The sequence below is a fragment of the Lemur catta genome, chromosome 20 (genome assembly GCF_020740605.2).
Source record: "Lemur catta isolate mLemCat1 chromosome 20, mLemCat1.pri, whole genome shotgun sequence".
In the NCBI taxonomy this organism is placed as follows: Eukaryota; Metazoa; Chordata; class Mammalia; order Primates; family Lemuridae; genus Lemur; species Lemur catta.
The window spans coordinates 5871052-5890397 of record NC_059147.1 but is presented as its reverse complement, the minus strand read 5'-3'; the positions used below and the strand labels follow the sequence as shown (position 1 = coordinate 5890397).

At 57.2% G+C, this 19346-nt stretch overlaps 1 protein-coding gene across 1 annotated transcript in view; it reads left to right on the top strand.

Annotated features, from left to right (window-relative positions):
• ZNF423 (zinc finger protein 423) overlaps nt 1–19346 on the top strand; it is a 312507-nt gene that overhangs the window by 172196 nt on the left and 120965 nt on the right. Inside the window, exons 4-5 of the mRNA XM_045533248.1 lie at nt 9066–12280; nt 19139–19223. Coding sequence (XP_045389204.1) covers nt 9066–12280; nt 19139–19223 — 3300 coding nt within the window. The remainder of the gene's footprint in view (nt 1–9065; nt 12281–19138; nt 19224–19346) is intronic.

Sequence of the window (19346 nt, the reverse complement as noted above, 5' to 3'; positions counted from 1 at the left end):
CATAATTGTAGCTCAGGATTTCAGGGGGAGCCATGTCCACTTCTGGCAGCCTCTGTGGGGCTCTGTGGCTGCCCCTAGGAAAGAGCCCCAGCTGCCTTATCCCTTTGCTGTCCCAGGGTGGACTTTGACTTCCCAGGCTTTGGGCCATCGTTCTTTACACCACACCCTTGTCTGTCTCTTTAGGAAAATCAAGTATCTAGATGCAGTACTGACTATTGCCCTTAAAGGGGGTCTCTCTCTTTCTCGCTTTCAAACTACCTCCAAGCAGCAAAGAGTTGCTTTAGAGTTTAAACTTTAGATAGCAGTTGATCAACAGTAAAATTAAGCAGATAAGAGTGTAGAAACTAAGAATGTTGGGTACCTTCTGTACCCCTTGAGGACCAGCAGGCTCAACACATATGTGCCAAATAAGAAAAACACCCAAACTAGATAGCAGGGAACTGGGTACCTACCACCTGACGCTACTCATTCTGTACTCAGGGCAGACATCACCAATTGATCACAGATTCTTAGAGCTACAAAGGCTCTTAGATACCTATTCATCCTATTCCTCTGATCCCGTCTCTCAAGTGTTGGGGAAATGAAAGCACAAAGAGGGGATATACTTGCCTTTGGTTACACAGTGCCAGGATCTGAACCTGGTCCAGTGGTGATCTCATCCACGATGGCTCACAGCTCCACCTCAGGGCTTAGGGTTCCACCCTCTGAGTCATTCTTTTTTTTCCCCATGAAAGGTAGCACATATCTGCATCTGAGTCATTTTATCAGCCTGCTTCCTGCTTGTAGAATTTTGTCGCAGCTTTTTGTCTAGATCATGCCTTCTTGAAAGTAAACCTGTTAATTATAGTGTTTTTGCAATCTGAAATTTCCAAAATCCTTCTTTTCTAGTTTTTTTTGGGTAGTTGTCGTTTAATAGTTCTTTTCTCAATCTTTTTTCTTTTTATTATAAGTAGCAAGAAGAAATTAGGTCACACCTTTAACATTTTGCTTGGAAATCTCAGCTAAATATCCAGGTTTATCCATTTGTATGGTTTATGCTGTTTACTTAACTGGGGTACACAATTTCACCAAGTTTTCTGCCACTAAACATCAAGGATTCCCTTTCATTCCATTTCCAATACTGTATTCTTAATTTCCTGAGAAGCCCTCGCCATCAGTGCCTTTAATATTATATCATCATTTCTCTTAATATCTGTTCATGATGGTTTAGATATTTTCTAAAGTGATTTAAGTTTTCTCTAATGTGCTCCTTTACTTTCTTCTGAGTCTTCACTAACAGAGTCATTAACATCCATATTTCAATTAATCTGTTTGGGGTTATCTAGGCTCTTAAAGACATCATACTTCTCAGAATTCTCCAGCCTCTGGTCACTGCCCAATTCCAGAGCCACGTCCACAATTTCAGGCATTTGTTCCCATAGCACCTGACTCCTGGTACCAAAATCTGTATCAGTTTTCTATTGTTACTTTAACAAAATGCCATAAACATAGTGGCTTAAAACAACAACAAAAAAATTATCTTTCAATTCTGTAGGTCAGAAGTCTGACCTAGACATCACTGGGTAAAGCAAGGTGCTGGCAAGACAGGGTTCCTTTCTGGGGGCTCCAGGGGAGAACCCATTTCCCGCCTTTCCAGTTTTTAGAGCTGCCCACATCTCTTGGCTCGTGGCCCCGTTTCATGTTCGAAGTCAGGACTGCTGGTTGGGTCCTTCTCATATCGCATCACTTTGGCCTCCTCTTCTGCCTCCCTATTCCACATTTAAGGACCCTTGTGATGACAGTGGGCCCGCCCAGATAATCCAGGATAATCTCTTTATTTTGAGTTCAACTGGTTATCAACCTTAATTCCACGTTACCACATGACATATTCATAGGGGGTCAGACGTGGACATCTTTGGGGTGGTCACTATTCTGCCTGTTTGGTTCTGCGTGGGCTGGTGAAGCAGCCTGCTCAAGAGGAAAGGAGGAAAGAGGCCAGCTGCGTCCACTGGTGCTTGGCCTCAGCCCCAGCCTGGCCTGGTTACCTTCCACTGGCTGTGCCCACTCAGGACATGACTTTGCCTTAGTGGCAGGTGGGGCTGTAAAGCTTGAGACTTCCACCTGGCCTGAGCCACAGGGCCTGGCATATGCTTATGCGTGGTGGGCCTCCAGAAAGGGAGCAGGCACCGCGGTGGGGTGGGCCCTGAACTGGCACTGGGGTCTGGGGAGCCAGTGTGGTCTAGTCGTTAGCAAGTGGGCTGGGGACATCTGCCACTTGCTGTCTCGGGGTACTCAGAAGTTACTTTCCTTTTTGGGGCCTCAGTTTGCACAGTTATAAAAAGTGGGTGTTAATAGCACCTACCTTATAGGGATGTTGTGAAGGACAATTGAGAAAATGCTGGCAAAGGACCTGGCGCGTAGACAGTGTGCATAAACGGTGACAACTGTCACTGTTGTGCATTTGGTCCTAGATCTGCCTGTAACTTGCTGTGTTGCCTCAGCTTCTCGAAACACGAGTGAAATAAGACGAGCAGTGATCTGTGCACCCTCCCTACCCGCCGTGCACTGACGCCAGTTTTATATGCAGAAAGGTGATTGAGTTGAGGGGTCTGCTGGGATGGATGGCTAGCTCTGGCACCTGGTGTCTGCAGGCTCCCCTGCACCCAGTTGAAGCCTGGCTCCTTCCTCTGGGGCCTGAGTCCTTGGTGGTCACTGAGTCAGCGAGAATGTCCCCCACCCCAGTCTCAGAGCTCTGGCCTTAGCACAGTGGGGTCCCGGCCCCACTCTGGCCTGGGGGTTTGCGGTGAGGGCAGCTTGGGCCCCTCAGGGACGCTTGCATCACAGTTTGCTGGAAGGAGCTTCAGGAAGGGGCCTCAGAGGTCTCCCAGTCCACCTATGTCACAGAGGCAGTGGCCCAGAAAGGGAAAGTGACGTCCCCAAGGCCCCTCAGCATCAGAGTTGCCTCTGAGGACCAGGGCTCCTGACTTCTAGATTTGTGTGCCCTCTGCTGCCACCGGCCTCCGGGGCGTGCAGGGAGACAGAATGGGTACAGATTTGAAGTCTCCCTAGAAGAGTGCAAGAACATGCCCAGATGCTGCCCTGAGCTGGATTTGAGTCACTTTGTGTCAGAAAGCCACCAGTTTAGGTTCTGGCTGGCTCTATGGGAAGCACATCTGCAGTGTGCCCTGAAACATGTGCACGTCTTGCGGCTCTTGTCCCCGCGGGCTCTGGGGAAGTTGGCCTGTGCTCCTGGGGTGCCCAGGCTGCTCTGTGCCCACTTTGGGGTTGCAGAAACCCCGCTCCAGACCACGGCTCAGCTCCATGGCATCTGCAGTTCCTGTCGTCTCTGTGAGAACAACAGCGTTTTGGCGACCCTGCCCCACAGCCGCATTTCTCAGGGAGAATGGGCAGCTCCTTTCTTGGAGGAGGAAACCTGATGGTTGAAGGCATCTAGCATGGGGAGTCAGGAGACTCCGTCCTCCAGTTTGCTCGGTGCCCTCTGGCCATTCCATGCTCACGTGCCTTTGCTCATGGCAGACATCACCAGTTGATTTCAGCACTCCTTCCTTCTGAGCCCAGGTATGGCCTGAGAATCCTTCTGAACACTGTACTCGGGGCAACCACTGCCAGTTAGCTGTCCCTGTGAGTTCGCTCCTTTCTCTGGGCCTCAGCTTCTCCGTCTGTATCACGCGGGATTGCAGTAGGTAGTTTCGAGTCTAGTTTCCTCTGGTCTTGGGATCCCCATTGCTGGAGCTCTGGAGGGGCCAGATGGGGGGCTCTGTCCAGCACATTACAGAGCGTTGCCCTTTGGGGAACTGTCTCCCTGGCAATTTCCAGTTTTCTGAGGAAATGGGGAGGCCTCTGGGGCTTTGTGGGGAATTTCCCGGCCTCTCTGTGACTATTGTGCAGACAGCCTGGATGGTGGGAGCAGGGCCCGAGGTGGCCTTTATATTCACCTGGAAGGGACTTCGGAGAGCGCGGTCCAGCTTCCGTGCCCCGGCACGTCTCCGGCCGCCCTGCTCGCTGTGCTCGGCTGTCCTCTGTGTGGCCTGGAGCGTCCCCGAGCAGGGCCCAGGCAGGGCGCACCCAGCGACCCTGCCGCATTCGGCCACAGTCCTGGGCACAGGAGCCACGTGTGGACTTGGGTGGAATCTTCACCTGTGGGACTGCTCAGCTCTTGTCCCCTCTGGAGGCTGACGGCCATTTTTTATTCACACAGATGGAACTGCCCATCCCGGGCATGTTCAAGGAGCCTGGAGCTTCCTGGGCCTCCGCTGTCTTCACCCTCCCACCCGTGCAGGGAGCCTTCCCGGGCTCTTTTCAGGGCCGTTTGTTCCTCTTGCGTAGGTTCAGTGACAAGGGGTCCACGTCCTCCTCAATCTGTCCCCCTCCCCCTTGGCAGGAAGGTCCCCTTTTGGCTTACTCCTGTGGGTCTGTGGTCCAGCCACCCTCGCTCCTTGGCCTGAGCACCCCTGCTGGCAGCCCGACCTTGATTCTCCGTGGCAGGAAGGGCTGTGAGCTGTGGCTCCACGCCACCCCGGGTGGCCACTCCACGCCGGTCTGCCCGGATTAGGTGCGTGGGAGACTGCCGTACCCTCGGTGGCATCGCCAGCCCCCTGCCCCACGTCCTGCTCCCTGGTGGTCACTGAGTGTGGCCTCATGCGCTTGGGGTCCACCCACTCTTTCTGCCACTGACGTATTCTGAAGCCCAGTTAATGTTCTTTTTTTCTACTTAATTGAATATTTATCAAAAATTCTCCCCTCTTTTATGCTTGTTTTGGTTCTCTTCCTGCAGCAGACAGCAATAAGCCTCACATAACCCGTTTCCTACCAGGCCTTTTTGCAGGATTAGTCATTTTTAAATGACTTTAATCTCCATTTTGAAAGCGATTTTTCTACTCATTTGTGTTACATTTCTTTGATTGCATTTACTTGGAGGGAGGGGGAGGCCGAGTGTCTGGCATTAGTCACTGTATCTCCCACTTGCTTTTCTTGGGTCCCTCCTCCCAGAGGAGGGAGGCAGTGTGGCATTGTGGGAGGAAACAGCCACTGAACGGGGCTACATGGTTCGTATCCTGACTCTACTGCCTGCTAGCTGTGTGGTACTGGGCAAGTTACTCAGCCTCTCTGTGCCCAGGTTTTCTCATCTGTGAATGGAAAGTTTAATAATAGTACACTTTGGGCTGTTGAGAGGATTGAATGGGTTAGCACATGTACACTCTTAGAAGAATGCCTGGCACATAGTAAAATCTATGCAAATGTTCACTTGAAAATAAAAAGGTAGCTGGTTGAGTGGGACTTCCCTTGGACCTGCCCTCTCTCTGAGTTCTGGACTGTCCAGGTTGAAGGGGGCATTGCGACGGTCTTTGCCATAATTGCACGTGTGTGTGTGTGTGTATGTGGTGTCTAGCAGTCAGCATGAGGACAGCGTTCCCGCTGTAAGGAAAGGGAACCTCTCCTCTGCTGACACCTCTGCAAGTACACCCTGAGCTGTGGCCCCAGCTCCTCTCTCCAGCCGACTTCTAGGGCACTTTGACAAGTGTCCCCAAGGCAAGATGGACTGGAGGGGGTGGGACGGAAGCAGCCAAGGTCGAATGGCCTTTGAATACAAGGCTTTAAACAGGGCAGTCTGAGTTTGGGCCTTTACATGTCAACATGCGTGTTCCCTGATTGGGCCTTTTCGGTTTAAGGAGCCTTATTTTCATTTCAATCCAGGTGATTATTGTCTCAGCAGTTGCTCTGTTTGTTGTTCCCAGAATAATATGCTTTGCTTTAGTTTTGAAACTTGTTTGCAGAAAAATGAAGCTAACCAGGCAGCTCGCAGTGAGCCCTGGGTACTGTGGCACGGGGCAGGCTGAGGTTCTCCTTTTCGAGGCTCGGTGGGCGAGTGGCAGATGAAGGGACGACTCGGAGACGCGTCCAGCCAAATAGCCTGGGCATCTGGCTCGTACCGGGGCGAGTTCCTCAGCCCCCTGAGCCTCAGCCTCCCCATCTCAAAAATGGGGTGCTACTGGAGACAACAGATACGGCTGCTGTGAGGATTAAAAGGAATTAATTGTGATCACAGGCGTACTTAGCACAATGCTGGCATGTGGGACATGCTCACTAAGTACACCCGCTAATAATATTAGCACTAGTGGTACTAATTAGTACTAATTATTATTATTGGCAAAATGGTGCTTTTGTGGAACAGCTTTTTGAAGTATAATTTGCATACCCCAAAATTCACTTGTGTGAAGCGAGCCGTGAGCCACGCGTCAGCAAGTTCGCGAGCCGTGCAGGCCTCTCCACAGTCTGGTTCTAGAGTATTTCTGTCATCGCAGAAAGACCCCGCTTGCCTGTCTGCAGCCAGTCCCTGCCCCCTCCAGCCGCAGGCAGCCGCTAGTCCGCTTTCCGCCTGCACCGACGTGCCTTTTCTGGACGTTCCGTGTCGGTGGAGTAGCAGTGCTTTTCCACGGCCCTTCTCAGCCGTTCCTCACACGGGTTCCCTTTTCCAGCTGCATAAACTGAGTCTGAAAGGTCAGAGCGACGTGCAGGGTGCGTGTGAATCGCAGGAGCGGGGCGGCTCTGAGTGCAGGCGTCTGTCCTCTGGTCCTCAGGCGGCGTGAAGTGTGTGGGAGCAAGTGGACCCGGCAGATACACCTGTCAGCTCGTCCTGCAGGCAGGTGCCTTCCTGGCTCCCCGCCCACTTGCCGAGCTCTCTCCCCCGCCGGCGTCCGGTGGGCTCCAGCGAGCTGCTGGGTCCCTCTGGGCCTTGGCGGGCTCTTCCCGGAAATGCCGAGCGTGGGGCGCGTCCAGCCCTCCTGGCGAGGGCTCCGAGGAGATCCCGGCCTGACTGCGCCCGAGGCCTCTCCCTCTCCTACCCACGCAGGAGTGCTCTTATTTGACCGTGTGACCTGTGGAAGCTGGTCCAGGCCCGTGTCATGGTCAAGGGGCCCGAATGTGGAAGGTCCTGGGATTAGTGTCCAGTGCTGTTATTTCCTCAGCCAAGTCACCGAGGCTGTGACTCAGTTTGCCCGTCCGTCCGGTGGCAGTGGCCCTGGCTCCCACATCGTTGGTGGCTGTGAGAAAGTGCTTAGCAGGGCGCTGGGCACTCGGGAGGGGCTCAGTGGCAGCTTGAGTGGGTGTGAGCCGAGACATCAAAATAATAAGGAGCCAGTCCAGCCCGGCAGGGGTGGGGGCCGGGCAGGTCCCCCAGCTCCAGCCACCTCCTCCCTTGGGTGCCTTTTGTCTGCGCCCCGCAGAGCCCAGCTGGCAAGAGCTGGGAATTAGCAGGCAGGGGATCGGCGCCTCCTGCCGCGTCTCATCTGGGGAGCTGACGGTGGCTGCGTCCTTCCCGCCTGAAGGGCCCCGTAATGGGAGGCCCCCAGGGGAGGAGGCGCCCCTGCCCCGGAGGGTGTTCCGGGAGGCCCCTGGAGCTGGGCTGGGCGTGGGGCTTCAGAGGTGGGTGGCTGCCAGCAGACGGGGAGCTGGGAGCCTCGGAGAGCGGCATCCGTCCGGGCTGAGACTTGCCGGCGGTGCCACCGAGGGTCAGGTGGGTGTTTACACGCGAGCACTGGGGGGCCTGGGAGAGCCGGGGGTGGGTGCGGCCTAGGAGCAGGCTCAGCACCAGCTGTGAGGATCCCTTGAGACCCTCCGGTCGGCCTCGCTCTCAGTGAGTCCGGGGCTGGCAGCTTGCATGGAGAGCCGGCGCGGGAGCCGTGGGTCTGGATCGCGTGTGAGTGTGTGTGTCGGCAGGTGAGTGCGTGCACGTAGGGTTCAGTTTACGTGGGTGATCGTGTGCGTGTGCGGGTGTGTGGGCACGTGTGTGCCGCCTGCGCCTTTCCTTGCTGAAGGTCCGGGCTGCCCCGGGCCCAGGTTACGTCCGGGTTACGTCCGTGAGGCTTTTGTGAGACTCCGGCAGGCCGAGGCTGGCGGCTGCAGAGGCGGGGACAGTGGCCGATTCCTCCTGGTTACCGTTACGAGCGCAAGGTCAGAGCCAAATCCGAGCTTTTGTTGTCTCCTCCCTGCCCGCAGCCTGCGGTCTGTTTCATTCATTATTAAGTTTTAAATCCGCATGAAGAGAAACTGGAGACCCTGCACTCACTCCTTGCTTGGGCCGGCTGCTTTCGACCCCCCGGGGAACCTCGGGGGCTTCACGGGCTGTGTCCTGTGTGCTTTTGTTTTCCCAGCAATGCCAGCCCTTAGGTTTGTTTAGTTTTCCTCTGAGGCTGGGTGAGGCTGGACGGCCAACGAGGGGGACGGTCCTTAGGGAGGGAGGGAGGGACTGAGGGACTCACCAGGAGTCTCTTCCTCGCCTCAGGGCTCCGAGTTCTGTGGCTGTCTGTGTCCTGGTCCTTCCGCGGGTCACCGGACCACCAGGCCATCTCCTGAGGTCCCTGGTGGGCTTGGGGGAGGGGAAACAGAGAAAACAGCCCCCCTCGGGATGGTCTGGGCTGGGAGATGCGTCTTCGGTGCCCTAGGCTGCTTCCCACTTCCTGTCTGAGCTGGAGTCTGATGGCATCGTGCCCTGTGATGTCACACCTCCCGTGTCTTGTCCAGCTTCACCGGCCCCCCATCCCCAAAGAATGTGCAGCCTGGTACGATTCAGTAAAGGGCCATTTTTTTGTTGTTGTTGCTTGGCAAAATTTTGCCCACGCCCCTAAGGACCCGTGGGATTTCCCTCCAGGGTTGGGGACTGGAGGGTGTTGATCAGGTGAGGGAACTTGTCCTCTGTTTGGCCCATGGGACTGATGGGCTGTGAGGCCATCTCTGGTGACCTTGTCCAGGCTGTCCCTCCTTCCCCCATCAGGGAAGCGGCCAGAGTCTCACCTCTGCTGGGGGTGGGGCTGCCACATCCAGGCCCCGGCAGGTGTTGCCGAGGGAAAAGCCGTTTCCCTGCCGTAACCTGCCGCCCCTCTGCCGTGTCCTCTGCCACGGGAAGGCCCTCGTGTCCACTTGCTTCCGGCCCCCGCCCCTCCCCCAGTCCCCGCGCGGTTGGCCAGCTGCACAGCCTCAGCCCGCGCGCTGTCGAGAAGCTGGCTCTGTCCTTGTTTCTCGGCAGCCCTGGGAATTGTCTCTAATCTCCTCCCTGCCTCCCCCTGCAGATGGTGATGACGACCCACAACTCTCCTGGGTGGCCTCGTCTCCCTCCAGCAAGGATGTTGCGTCACCCACGCAGATGATCGGAGATGGCTGTGACCTCGGCCTTGGCGAGGAGGAAGGGGGCACGGGCCTGCCGTACCCTTGCCAGTTCTGCGACAAGTCCTTCATCCGCCTGAGCTACTTGAAGAGGCACGAGCAGATCCACAGCGACAAGCTGCCGTTCAAGTGCACCTACTGCAGCCGCCTCTTCAAGCACAAGAGGAGCCGTGACCGGCACATCAAGCTGCACACGGGCGACAAGAAGTACCACTGTCACGAGTGCGAGGCGGCGTTCTCCCGCAGCGACCACCTCAAGATCCACCTGAAGACCCACAGCTCCAGCAAGCCCTTCAAGTGCACCGTCTGCAAGCGCGGCTTCTCCTCCACCAGCTCGCTGCAGAGCCACATGCAGGCCCACAAGAAGAACAAGGAGCATCTGGCCAAGTCGGAGAAGGAGGCCAAGAAGGACGACTTCATGTGCGACTACTGCGAGGACACCTTCAGCCAGACCGAGGAGCTGGAGAAGCACGTGCTCACCCGCCACCCCCAGCTCTCGGAGAAGGCGGACCTGCAGTGCATCCACTGCCCCGAGGTCTTCGTGGACGAGAACACGCTGCTCGCCCACATCCACCAGGCCCACGCCAACCAGAAACACAAGTGCCCCATGTGTCCCGAGCAGTTCTCCTCGGTGGAGGGCGTCTACTGCCACCTGGACAGCCACCGCCAGCCTGACTCCAGCAACCACAGCATCAGTCCCGACCCCGTGCTGGGCAGCGTGGCCTCCATGAGCAGCGCCACGCCCGACTCCAGTGCCTCCGTGGAGCGTGGCTCCACCCCGGACTCCACCCTGAAGCCACTGCGGGGACAGAAGAAGATGCGGGACGACGGGCAGGGCTGGGCCAAGGTGGTCTACAGCTGCCCCTATTGTTCCAAGCGGGACTTTAACAGCCTGGCCGTGCTGGAGATCCACTTGAAGACCATCCACGCGGACAAGCCCCAGCAGAGCCACACGTGTCAGATCTGCCTGGACTCCATGCCCACCCTCTACAACCTCAACGAGCACGTGCGCAAGCTGCACAAGAACCACGCCTACCCCGTGATGCAGTTCGGCAACATCTCCGCCTTCCACTGCAACTACTGCCCCGAGATGTTCGCGGACATCAACAGCCTGCAGGAGCACATCCGCGTCTCCCACTGCGGCCCCAACGCCAACCCGCCCGATGGCAGCAACGCCTTCTTCTGCAACCAGTGCTCCATGGGCTTCCTCACCGAGTCCTCCCTCACGGAGCACATCCAGCAGGCCCACTGCAGCGTCGGCAGTGCCAAGCTGGAGTCTCCGGTCATGCAGCCCACGCAGTCCTTCATGGAGGTCTATTCCTGCCCCTACTGCACCAACTCGCCCATCTTCGGCTCCATCCTGAAGCTCACCAAGCACATCAAGGAGAACCACAAGAACATTCCGCTGGCCCACAGCAAGAAGTCCAAGGCAGAGCAGAGCCCGGTGTCGTCTGACGTAGAGGTGTCTTCCCCTAAGCGGCAGCGGCTCTCGGCGAGCGCCAACTCCGTCTCCAACGGCGAGTACCCCTGCAATCAGTGCGACCTCAAGTTCTCCAACTTTGAGAGCTTCCAGACACACCTGAAGCTGCACCTGGAGCTGCTGCTGCGGAAGCAGGCGTGCCCACAGTGCAAAGAGGACTTCGACTCCCAGGAGTCCCTCCTGCAGCACCTGACGGTGCATTACATGACCACGTCGACCCACTACGTGTGCGAGAGCTGTGACAAGCAGTTCTCCTCGGTGGACGACCTGCAGAAGCACCTGCTGGACATGCACACCTTTGTGCTGTACCACTGCACCCTGTGCCAGGAGGTCTTCGACTCCAAGGTGTCCATCCAGGTGCACCTGGCGGTGAAGCACAGCAACGAGAAGAAGATGTACCGCTGCACGGCCTGTAACTGGGACTTCCGCAAGGAGGCCGACCTGCAGGTGCACGTCAAACACAGCCACCTGGGCAACCCGGCCAAGGCGCACAAGTGCATCTTCTGTGGGGAGACCTTCAGCACCGAGGTGGAGCTGCAGTGCCACATCACCACGCACAGCAAGAAGTACAACTGCAAGTTCTGCAGCAAGGCCTTCCACGCCATCGTGCTGCTGGAGAAGCACCTGCGGGAGAAGCACTGTGTGTTTGACGCTGCCACCGAGAATGGCACGGCCAACGGGGTGCCCCCTGCGGCCACCAAGAAGGCCGAGCCCGCTGACCTGCAGGGCATGCTGCTGAAGAACCCCGAGGCGCCCAACAGCCACGAGGCCAGCGAGGACGACGTGGACGCGTCGGAGCCCATGTACGGCTGTGACATCTGCGGGGCGGCCTACACCATGGAGGTGCTGCTGCAGAACCACCGGCTGCGGGACCACAACATCCGGCCGGGTGAGGACGACGGCTCGCGCAAGAAGGCCGAGTTCATCAAGGGCAGCCACAAGTGCAACGTCTGCTCACGGACTTTCTTCTCCGAGAACGGGCTCCGGGAGCACCTGCAGACGCACCGGGGCCCTGCCAAGCACTACATGTGTCCCATCTGTGGCGAGCGCTTCCCCTCTCTGCTGACGCTCACCGAGCACAAGGTGACCCACAGCAAGAGCCTGGACACGGGCACCTGTCGCATCTGCAAGATGCCCCTGCAGAGCGAGGAGGAGTTCATCGAGCACTGCCAGATGCACCCCGACCTGCGCAACTCCCTCACGGGCTTCCGCTGCGTGGTCTGCATGCAGACGGTCACCTCCACGCTGGAGCTCAAGATCCACGGCACCTTCCACATGCAGAAGCTGGCGGGTAGCTCGGCCGCGTCCTCCCCCAACGGGCAGGGGCTGCAGAAGCTCTACAAGTGTGCCCTGTGCCTCAAGGAGTTCCGCAGCAAGCAGGACCTGGTGAAGCTCGACGTCAACGGGCTGCCCTATGGGCTCTGTGCTGGCTGCATGGCCCGCAGTGCCAACGGACAGGTGGGTGGCCTGGCTCCGCCCGAGCCTGCCGACCGGCCCTGTGCTGCCCTCCGCTGCCCCGAGTGCAGCGTCAAGTTTGAGAGTGCTGAGGACCTGGAAAGCCACATGCAGGTGGACCACCGCGACCTCACGCCAGAGACCAGTGGGCCCCGGAAAGGTACCCAGACGTCGCCAGTGCCCCGGGTAAGTGCCGCCCGTCTGAACCTGCCCCTGCTCCCCGGGCTCCACGGGCCCCCACAGGAGCCGCACAGCCCGGGCGCCGGTTTCCTGGTGGTGGTCTCTTAGTTGCCCAGAGAAGCCGCACCGCTGGCTAAGCACGTCTGCCTTGAGTTTGAACCACAGTGTTGCCATTTCCTTCCGAGCCACGCGACGTCATTTATCTCTCTGGGCCTCGTTTGTCAAGCGCTCCTCTGTGAAATGAGAGCAGCGGCCGTCTCCACTGCTCAGAACTGTCGTGGGGGCAATGGCACCGCACCCGTGAAGTGCCTGGCGCGGCGGCCGACACGCGTGCGCTCCGGCGGGCGCTGTCGTTACTGATCCGATCCGTTACCGATTGGATGCGGAGGGCTTCATCTTTGCTTGCTGGGTCTCCCTGGCTTCTTTGGGCTTTAGACCCGGCATTCGTTTGGCCATTCATGCAGATGATACACGTATATGAAGGGCGGGGAACCTGGCGCTCAGGGCTCATCATGCTAGTTACAATCACCAGCGGATGTTGTTGTCACCCATGGTGTCATTACAGTCTGTGCAGTCGCGGGTGTGCAGGGCCCTTAGCAATGGTTCTGATTGCTGTTATCATTAATGATTGATACATTGATTCATTCATCAAATTTTCCCTGAACGCCTGTTATGCTTGGAGGTGCCTGGGAGCCAGGGAGAGCCAGAAACGGCCCTGCCCTGTGGGCTCCTGGACCCGAGGGAGCCACAGGCCCACAGCAGGTGCTATGCCTCAGTGAGACAGAGGCAGTCTGGGCTCTTGGTGGGTCCACACAGGCCTCGGGTGCAGAGCTGAGAGACCCCCAATGGTGCGCCTGGAGCCCGTGTGGCCCTTGGGTGTCGGACAGCGCCGGCCCGGGGGTTCCCGCTGAGTCTGTGTGGTCTGTTCCCAGACTGAGGAGCTGCCAGGCGGGTCTCAGGAGTATCTTTCCCTCGGTGGCCACTGCTGGCGCCATTGGCAGGGAAGCAGGATTTGGGGAAGGGCGACCTGCCACAGGTGCCTGCTGGGACATAGGGATGGATGTTTGCTGGGGGTGTTTGGCCTTGGGACCAGAACTAGGGCCTGGGCCCTGGGATTTTGAGGGGTGAGGGAGACAGAGGGAGAGAGGAGGGCTGGAGAGAGTGAAGGAGAATCCCGCAGCGAAAGCGACCTTGGAGCCTTCTGCTCAGCCCCTGCTGCTGTGCGTGGGCCCAGGGAAGCCCAGTGAGCGGAGGGACCCGTCCAGGGACACCTGGGCAGGGAGAGGAGCACCTGAACGAGGACAGAGCCGCGGGTGGGGTGTCTAGTGGGACACCCTTCAGAGGTCCTGAGCAGGCACACTGGTCACCACTGCCCAGCCTGTGCTTGCTGGCCGGCCCGGGTCTTGGGGAACAGTCTTGGGGAGCATTTGGGCCCTGGAGTCAGGTGGCCTGGGTTAAAATCTCCCTCTCCCAGGACCCAGCTGTGACTTGACTTCTCTGGGCCTCTGTCCTCCCCCGCAAAGCCAGTGGGTCACAGTGATGGTAATTAATCGTGATGGTAGCAGTAGTAAGATGCAGAGCCAACATCACCTGGGGGGCACGGTGGCCGGGTTGGTGTCTCTCTGGTGTTCTAACCAGTGTCTGCCCTGACTGGTCAGTGCCGGGTCCTCATCACCTGTTCAATATCGTGGCTGTTTCCCGTGCTGGCCCCAGGGTTCTGCTCTGAGGATTAAGTGAGTTAATGAAGTGCCGGGTGCACAGTGAACAATCCACACTTACTGAGGGGTAAGGATGGCACTTTCCTTCTGTTTAATCCTCGTAACTTTTCATTTTGCAAATGAGGAAACTGAGGCATAGAACCGGGCAGTCATCTGCCTCAAGCCCCCGGCTCTCAAGAGGCAGAGGGGCATTCGAGCCCAGGCCGGTCACATCTGATGCCGCAGCCTGTGCCCTTGCCCAGGACTCCACCCAGAAACCCCGGAGCCCATCCTGGCTGCGGGAAGGGAGAGGCCGGCTGGGCTGGGGTCCAGCGTGGTCATGCCCGTGCTCAGGCTGTGGGACAGCGTGGCCGCACTGGGCCCCTGTGCCTGCGTCTCCCGGGTGTACCCCAGCCTAGGATCACCCCTCCTTTTCGGCACTGCTCACGACCGGCTGGGTTTCCTGACTGCCAGGGAGCTGCTCCCAGCGCCTCCCAAGCCTTGGGTGGTTTGAGCCTCCCCACTCTGCCCTGGATCCAGCATCAAGTACCACTTCGTAAAAGCCCCTACTACGTGCACGGTGTTATCTTGGGTACCAACTCTTACATCATCTCCATGGCAACAGCCTGGGAGCCTTGCGGTGGCCTCTCTTTCGGCAAAGAGGGGATCCATGCTGAGAACGGTGTCACCATATACCCACAGATGCACCGCCGTGTGTGGCAGTGCGGGGACTGAAACCTGAGGGGGGCCTGTTTGCCGGGAGCCCCGCAACCTCTTCTCCTTGCCCCCAGGCCTGCGGGAGACGGGTGAGCTGCGAATCGCATCCCTGCCTGCCCAGAGGCCCCGGGCAGATGGGCCAGTCGCAGAAAGGAGCCAGACAAAGCCCAGGTGTCCCCAGCCGAGGCAGCATTCTCTGGGGCCCTGCCCCTGCCTGGGCACGCCTCGGGGCAGGGGCCCAGCTGTCTGTGAGCCCACCCTTTCCTCCCCTAGGACTCAGTCATGTAAGAACAGACTCTGGGGGCTTTACAGGGGCTTGGGGGCTGGCAGGCTGGGACCCTCGGGAGTGTTTCCATAGCAACCAGCTCTCGGAGGACTGGGTTCCTGTGGGGCCGAGGCTGCTGTCAGCTGAAACGTGAAGCATTGGGTTTCTGCCTCCCCTTCTGTTTATGGGTAATAACATCACCCGACGCGAGGCCAGTGTGGGTGTAACTTGGCCCTCCGTCCCCTCAACAGGTCCCCACGGGGCCTTCCTCTGCCAGGTGGGCGGCCTGGGTGCCCTCACAACCCGTTTTACAGCCAGGTGAACACACACCCAGATCTGAGGGCTTGTCTGGGTCCCACTAGCTCTCTGTCTGCTAGACCAGGGCTGTCCAGGGAGGTCTGGGGTGTGGAGCCGAGACCGGCAGCTGAGACGGGGCCTCCAGAGGGGCCTGCCAGGTGCCGAATCCCACCTCCCAGCACAGGGCTTTGACCAGGTGGTGCAGCCTCGTGAAACTCCTCTTCTCCAGCCCCACAGTGGAGCTTGCAGAGCGGTGGTGAGTGTTCAGCACGAATGCTGCCTGCACACAGCAGGTGCTCAGTAGATGGTAGCTGTGACCACTGTCATGGACAGTCAGGAGCTCTCCCTCCTTTCTTGGAGGGCCCAGCCAGTCCTTCCCCCTCCCTCTCCGTCTCTGCCACTCTCAGGTGTGTTTTCCTTCTGCCCGCGGCCCCCCACTGAGGCTGCCCAGGGCTGTGCCGGGGGAGGTGGCCCCTGGCCGCGGGCCCTGGAGCTCAGCCTTGCTCCTCCTGGCAGGGCCCTGGGGCAGGGGCTTACGGCACAGGAGGTGCTTTGGGTGCCCCGTTCCATCTTTCTGTAGCTGTATCTCCTTGCTGGGTCTGAAGCTCGCGAGGAGGCGGGGTCCCTGCGGGGTGGAGAAGGGGGACAGACCAAGAGTAGATACTGGGTTGAGGACTGGGGGCTGGCCAGGTTCAGACGGTGTTCGGGCTGGTGAGCCTGCGTGTGTCTGTGTGTGGGTGCACATACGTACACGTAGGCATCCATGTGTCTGCACACGAGGGTGCACACATTTGTGTTCGGAGCTGCTTGCAGCTCTGTGGGTGTATTCGAGAGTGTCAGGGTTCCAGTGAGAGAGCTGAAGGCGCATGTGTCTGTGGACAAGTTTGGATATGTCCACCTGTGTGACCTTGTGGGTCCCCGTTCCTCTGGGGGTGCTGTGCACAGGGGTCACAGGTGTGTCTCTGAGGGTCTTGTGTGTCGATGGTGAGTTGGGGTGAGGGTGTGTGGACACGTACATGTATGCTTGCACTTCTGTGTTTGTGTCATGTGTGTGTGTGTGTGTGTGTGTGTTGGTGTGTGTGGTCAACAGTTCCCTTGGTCCCTCCCTCCAGAGACCCCTGGGGCTTGTGTCACCATGACGAAGGGCCCAGTTACTTGGCAGTGCTCTTCCTGCCACCAAGGGGCGGTGGAGGCTGTGTGGGGTGGCCTCTCTTCCTGCCTAAGCCCCTGGTGATTTACATGCAAGCAGGGAGCTCTCTTCATTCACCTGTCCCTTTAGGGGGACAGCCAGATCACTTTGATCACTCACAGTTCGCCACACCCACCTGCACCAGCTGTGGCCTCCAGAGACTTCCACCCAAGCACATCCTTGGCGGGGGACATGGTCTTCCTTCCCCACCATGGCCACAGCCTGACACCACCCCCTTCTTCCCACCCACAGGGGCCACGCAGGCCCGTCCAGCAGGACTTCCCGGGCTTCCCTGGGAAGGAGCCTCCTGCATGTGCTTCGTTCTTGCATTCACTTGTTCGTTCCTGCTTCATTCATTCAAGCACCAGGGGCTCTCATACTTGCCAGGAAGAGTGGGCGGGGGCACGTGTGAGGCAGAATGAATGATTTTGATGGTGGAGAAAGCTGAGGTAGTTCCCCTTTATGAGCATGGAGCTCTGGAACTGTGGCCCCTGAGAAGCCCTCAGTCCCTGCTGTCCCCTGATGACCTGAACATCTCCCCCTGCGTCTGAGGCTGGGATCTCCACCCTGCGCTGCCTTCCACCCCCCTTCCTGCTCCCTGAGCTCTCCCGGTTCTTTCTGGGGCCTCTCCATGCGGAGTGCCTGCTTCTCAGCCCGCGCCGTGGCCTGTCCTGAGGGAACACTGAAGACCCCAGTTCTCCTGAAACACTGGGGAGAGGCCCCTGGTCTCATCAGAGTGGGTCCTGGAGCCGGAGCAGGGACCTTGCCTCTGGAGCCTGAAGCACTCAGCACCAGCTTCTCCAGTTGTTTCTTCCTTCACTCACTCGTTTGTTCAACATTTTCTTAGCACCAACAATAATCATAATAAAAATTACATAATTATTAGGCTCATACCTTGGGCCAAGCCCTATGCTAAGGTGGTGGGGCTCTAGGACATTTAAGTCATCGTTTATTCTCTTTGCCCCTTCTGCCCTAATAGAGTGCTTTGCATATTTACTCTGCAACTTTGCTCACGTGTTCAAGTGCTTGTTAAACACTTGGTCTGTGCTGCCTCAAAGGTGGACAGAACACACTTCTGGCCCACTGGGTGTTCAGGGTGCGATGGGGGAGAAGACAGTCAGTCAGCCACAATACAACAGTGTGTTAATTCCCAGGTGCGTTTAACATAAGCTTGGGAGTCGGGGTCAGGGGCCTGCACTCATTCTGGGGTGGGAAGAGAGGGCATCTCAGAAGGGGTGGCACTTGGACTGAATCCTCAAGGATGGAGGGCTGCATAGCGGAGGTTAGGTCTGGGTTCTCAGCCAAGAAATCTGAAGTCCTACTCCCTTTTCCAGGCATAAGAGAAGCCTCATCATCCCAGGAGCCAAGGTGGTCTTCAAAAAGCTTGGATATTTTGGTTCCCAATACTACCCCTCATCCTTCAAAAAAACCTACAGCCATAGTCCTTCCCCCAGACAGACAACACCACCTCTGTCCTCAGGGGTCTGGTTTCACAACCGCCCAGACTTACTTGTGAGAGTAAGGTCCACTCTTTGGAATGAATCTTTAAGAAGATTTGAAGCTTTTTATCTCCGTTTTTCTGCCCTTGCCGGGAAAAGGCAGCTGGTAATAGCCCCTGTGTGTGGAGACCAGCTGTAGAATCAGCTGGGGTCATGTGTGCTTAGGGCTGATGAGGAATTCCTTGGCCACCCTTGAGCACTGAAGTTGGCAGAAACTGTATCCCCACATGGTTCTTAGGGTAGGTAAATGGATGAGAAAGTTGTTGGATGGCTAGGAAGATGGATGGATGGATGGATGATGGATGGATGGTTGAATGGATGGATGGATGAATGGGTGGAGGTGTATATAGATGGACGGATGGGCAGATGGAGGATAGGTGAATAGGTGGATGGGTGGGTAGATGGATGGATGGATGATGGAATGGATGGTTGAATGGGTGGATGGATGAATGGGTGGGTAGATGAATGGTTGGGTGGGTGGATATGTGTGTAGATGGCTGTGTGGGTGGATGGATGAATAGGTAGATGGGTAGGTGGGTAGATGATGGGTGGGGGGTGGATGATGGATGGATGGTTAAGTGGGTTGATGGATGGATGGGTGGGTGGGAGGATGTGTGTGTAGCTGGATAAATGGGTAGACAGAGGGTAGGTAGGGGGATGGATGGATAGATTGATGGATGAATAGATGAATGGATGGGTAGATGGAAGATTAGATGAATGTGTGGTTGGATGGGGAGATGGAGGATGGAAGGATGGGTGGAGGTGTATGTAGATGAATGGGATGGGTAGATGGAGGATGGATGAATGGGTGGATGGTTGGGTAGATGGAGGGTGGATGAATGGGTGGAGGTGTATGTAGATGGTTGGCTGGGCAGATGGAGGATAGATGAATGGGTGGATGGATGGGTAGATAGATTTGCCCTTCCAATCAGGGCAGCCTCCCTCAGCTCCCAGAAAGGTTCAAATTGGGATGAAGGCAGTTTCCCCAGCTCTAGCAGAGGAGCAGCTCCCTTGGATTGTAGCCTGATGCGCCTTCTCTAGGCTGGTAGAGCTGGGTCCAGAGGGAGGTGGAAGAGAATGGCCTAGGGATACATGGGAGGGGACTTCTGGAAAGTCTTGAGCCAGGCCCTCCAGGAATTTTTGCTTTTCTTTTCTCTATCTCCTGACTCTCGAATCCCTTTCTTTTTGATTTCCAAACAGAAAAAGACGTACCAGTGCATCAAGTGCCAGATGACCTTCGAGAATGAGAGAGAGATCCAGATCCACGTTGCCAACCACATGATTGGTAAGAGAGCATTTCTCCATCGGTGTTTGACATTTGCAGCACCAGTCATTGTTTCACTGCCTTTTAGGCCAAAGGACAGAGTCGCTGTGCTGTTTCCTAGACATTTCAAATGGGAGTAAAATG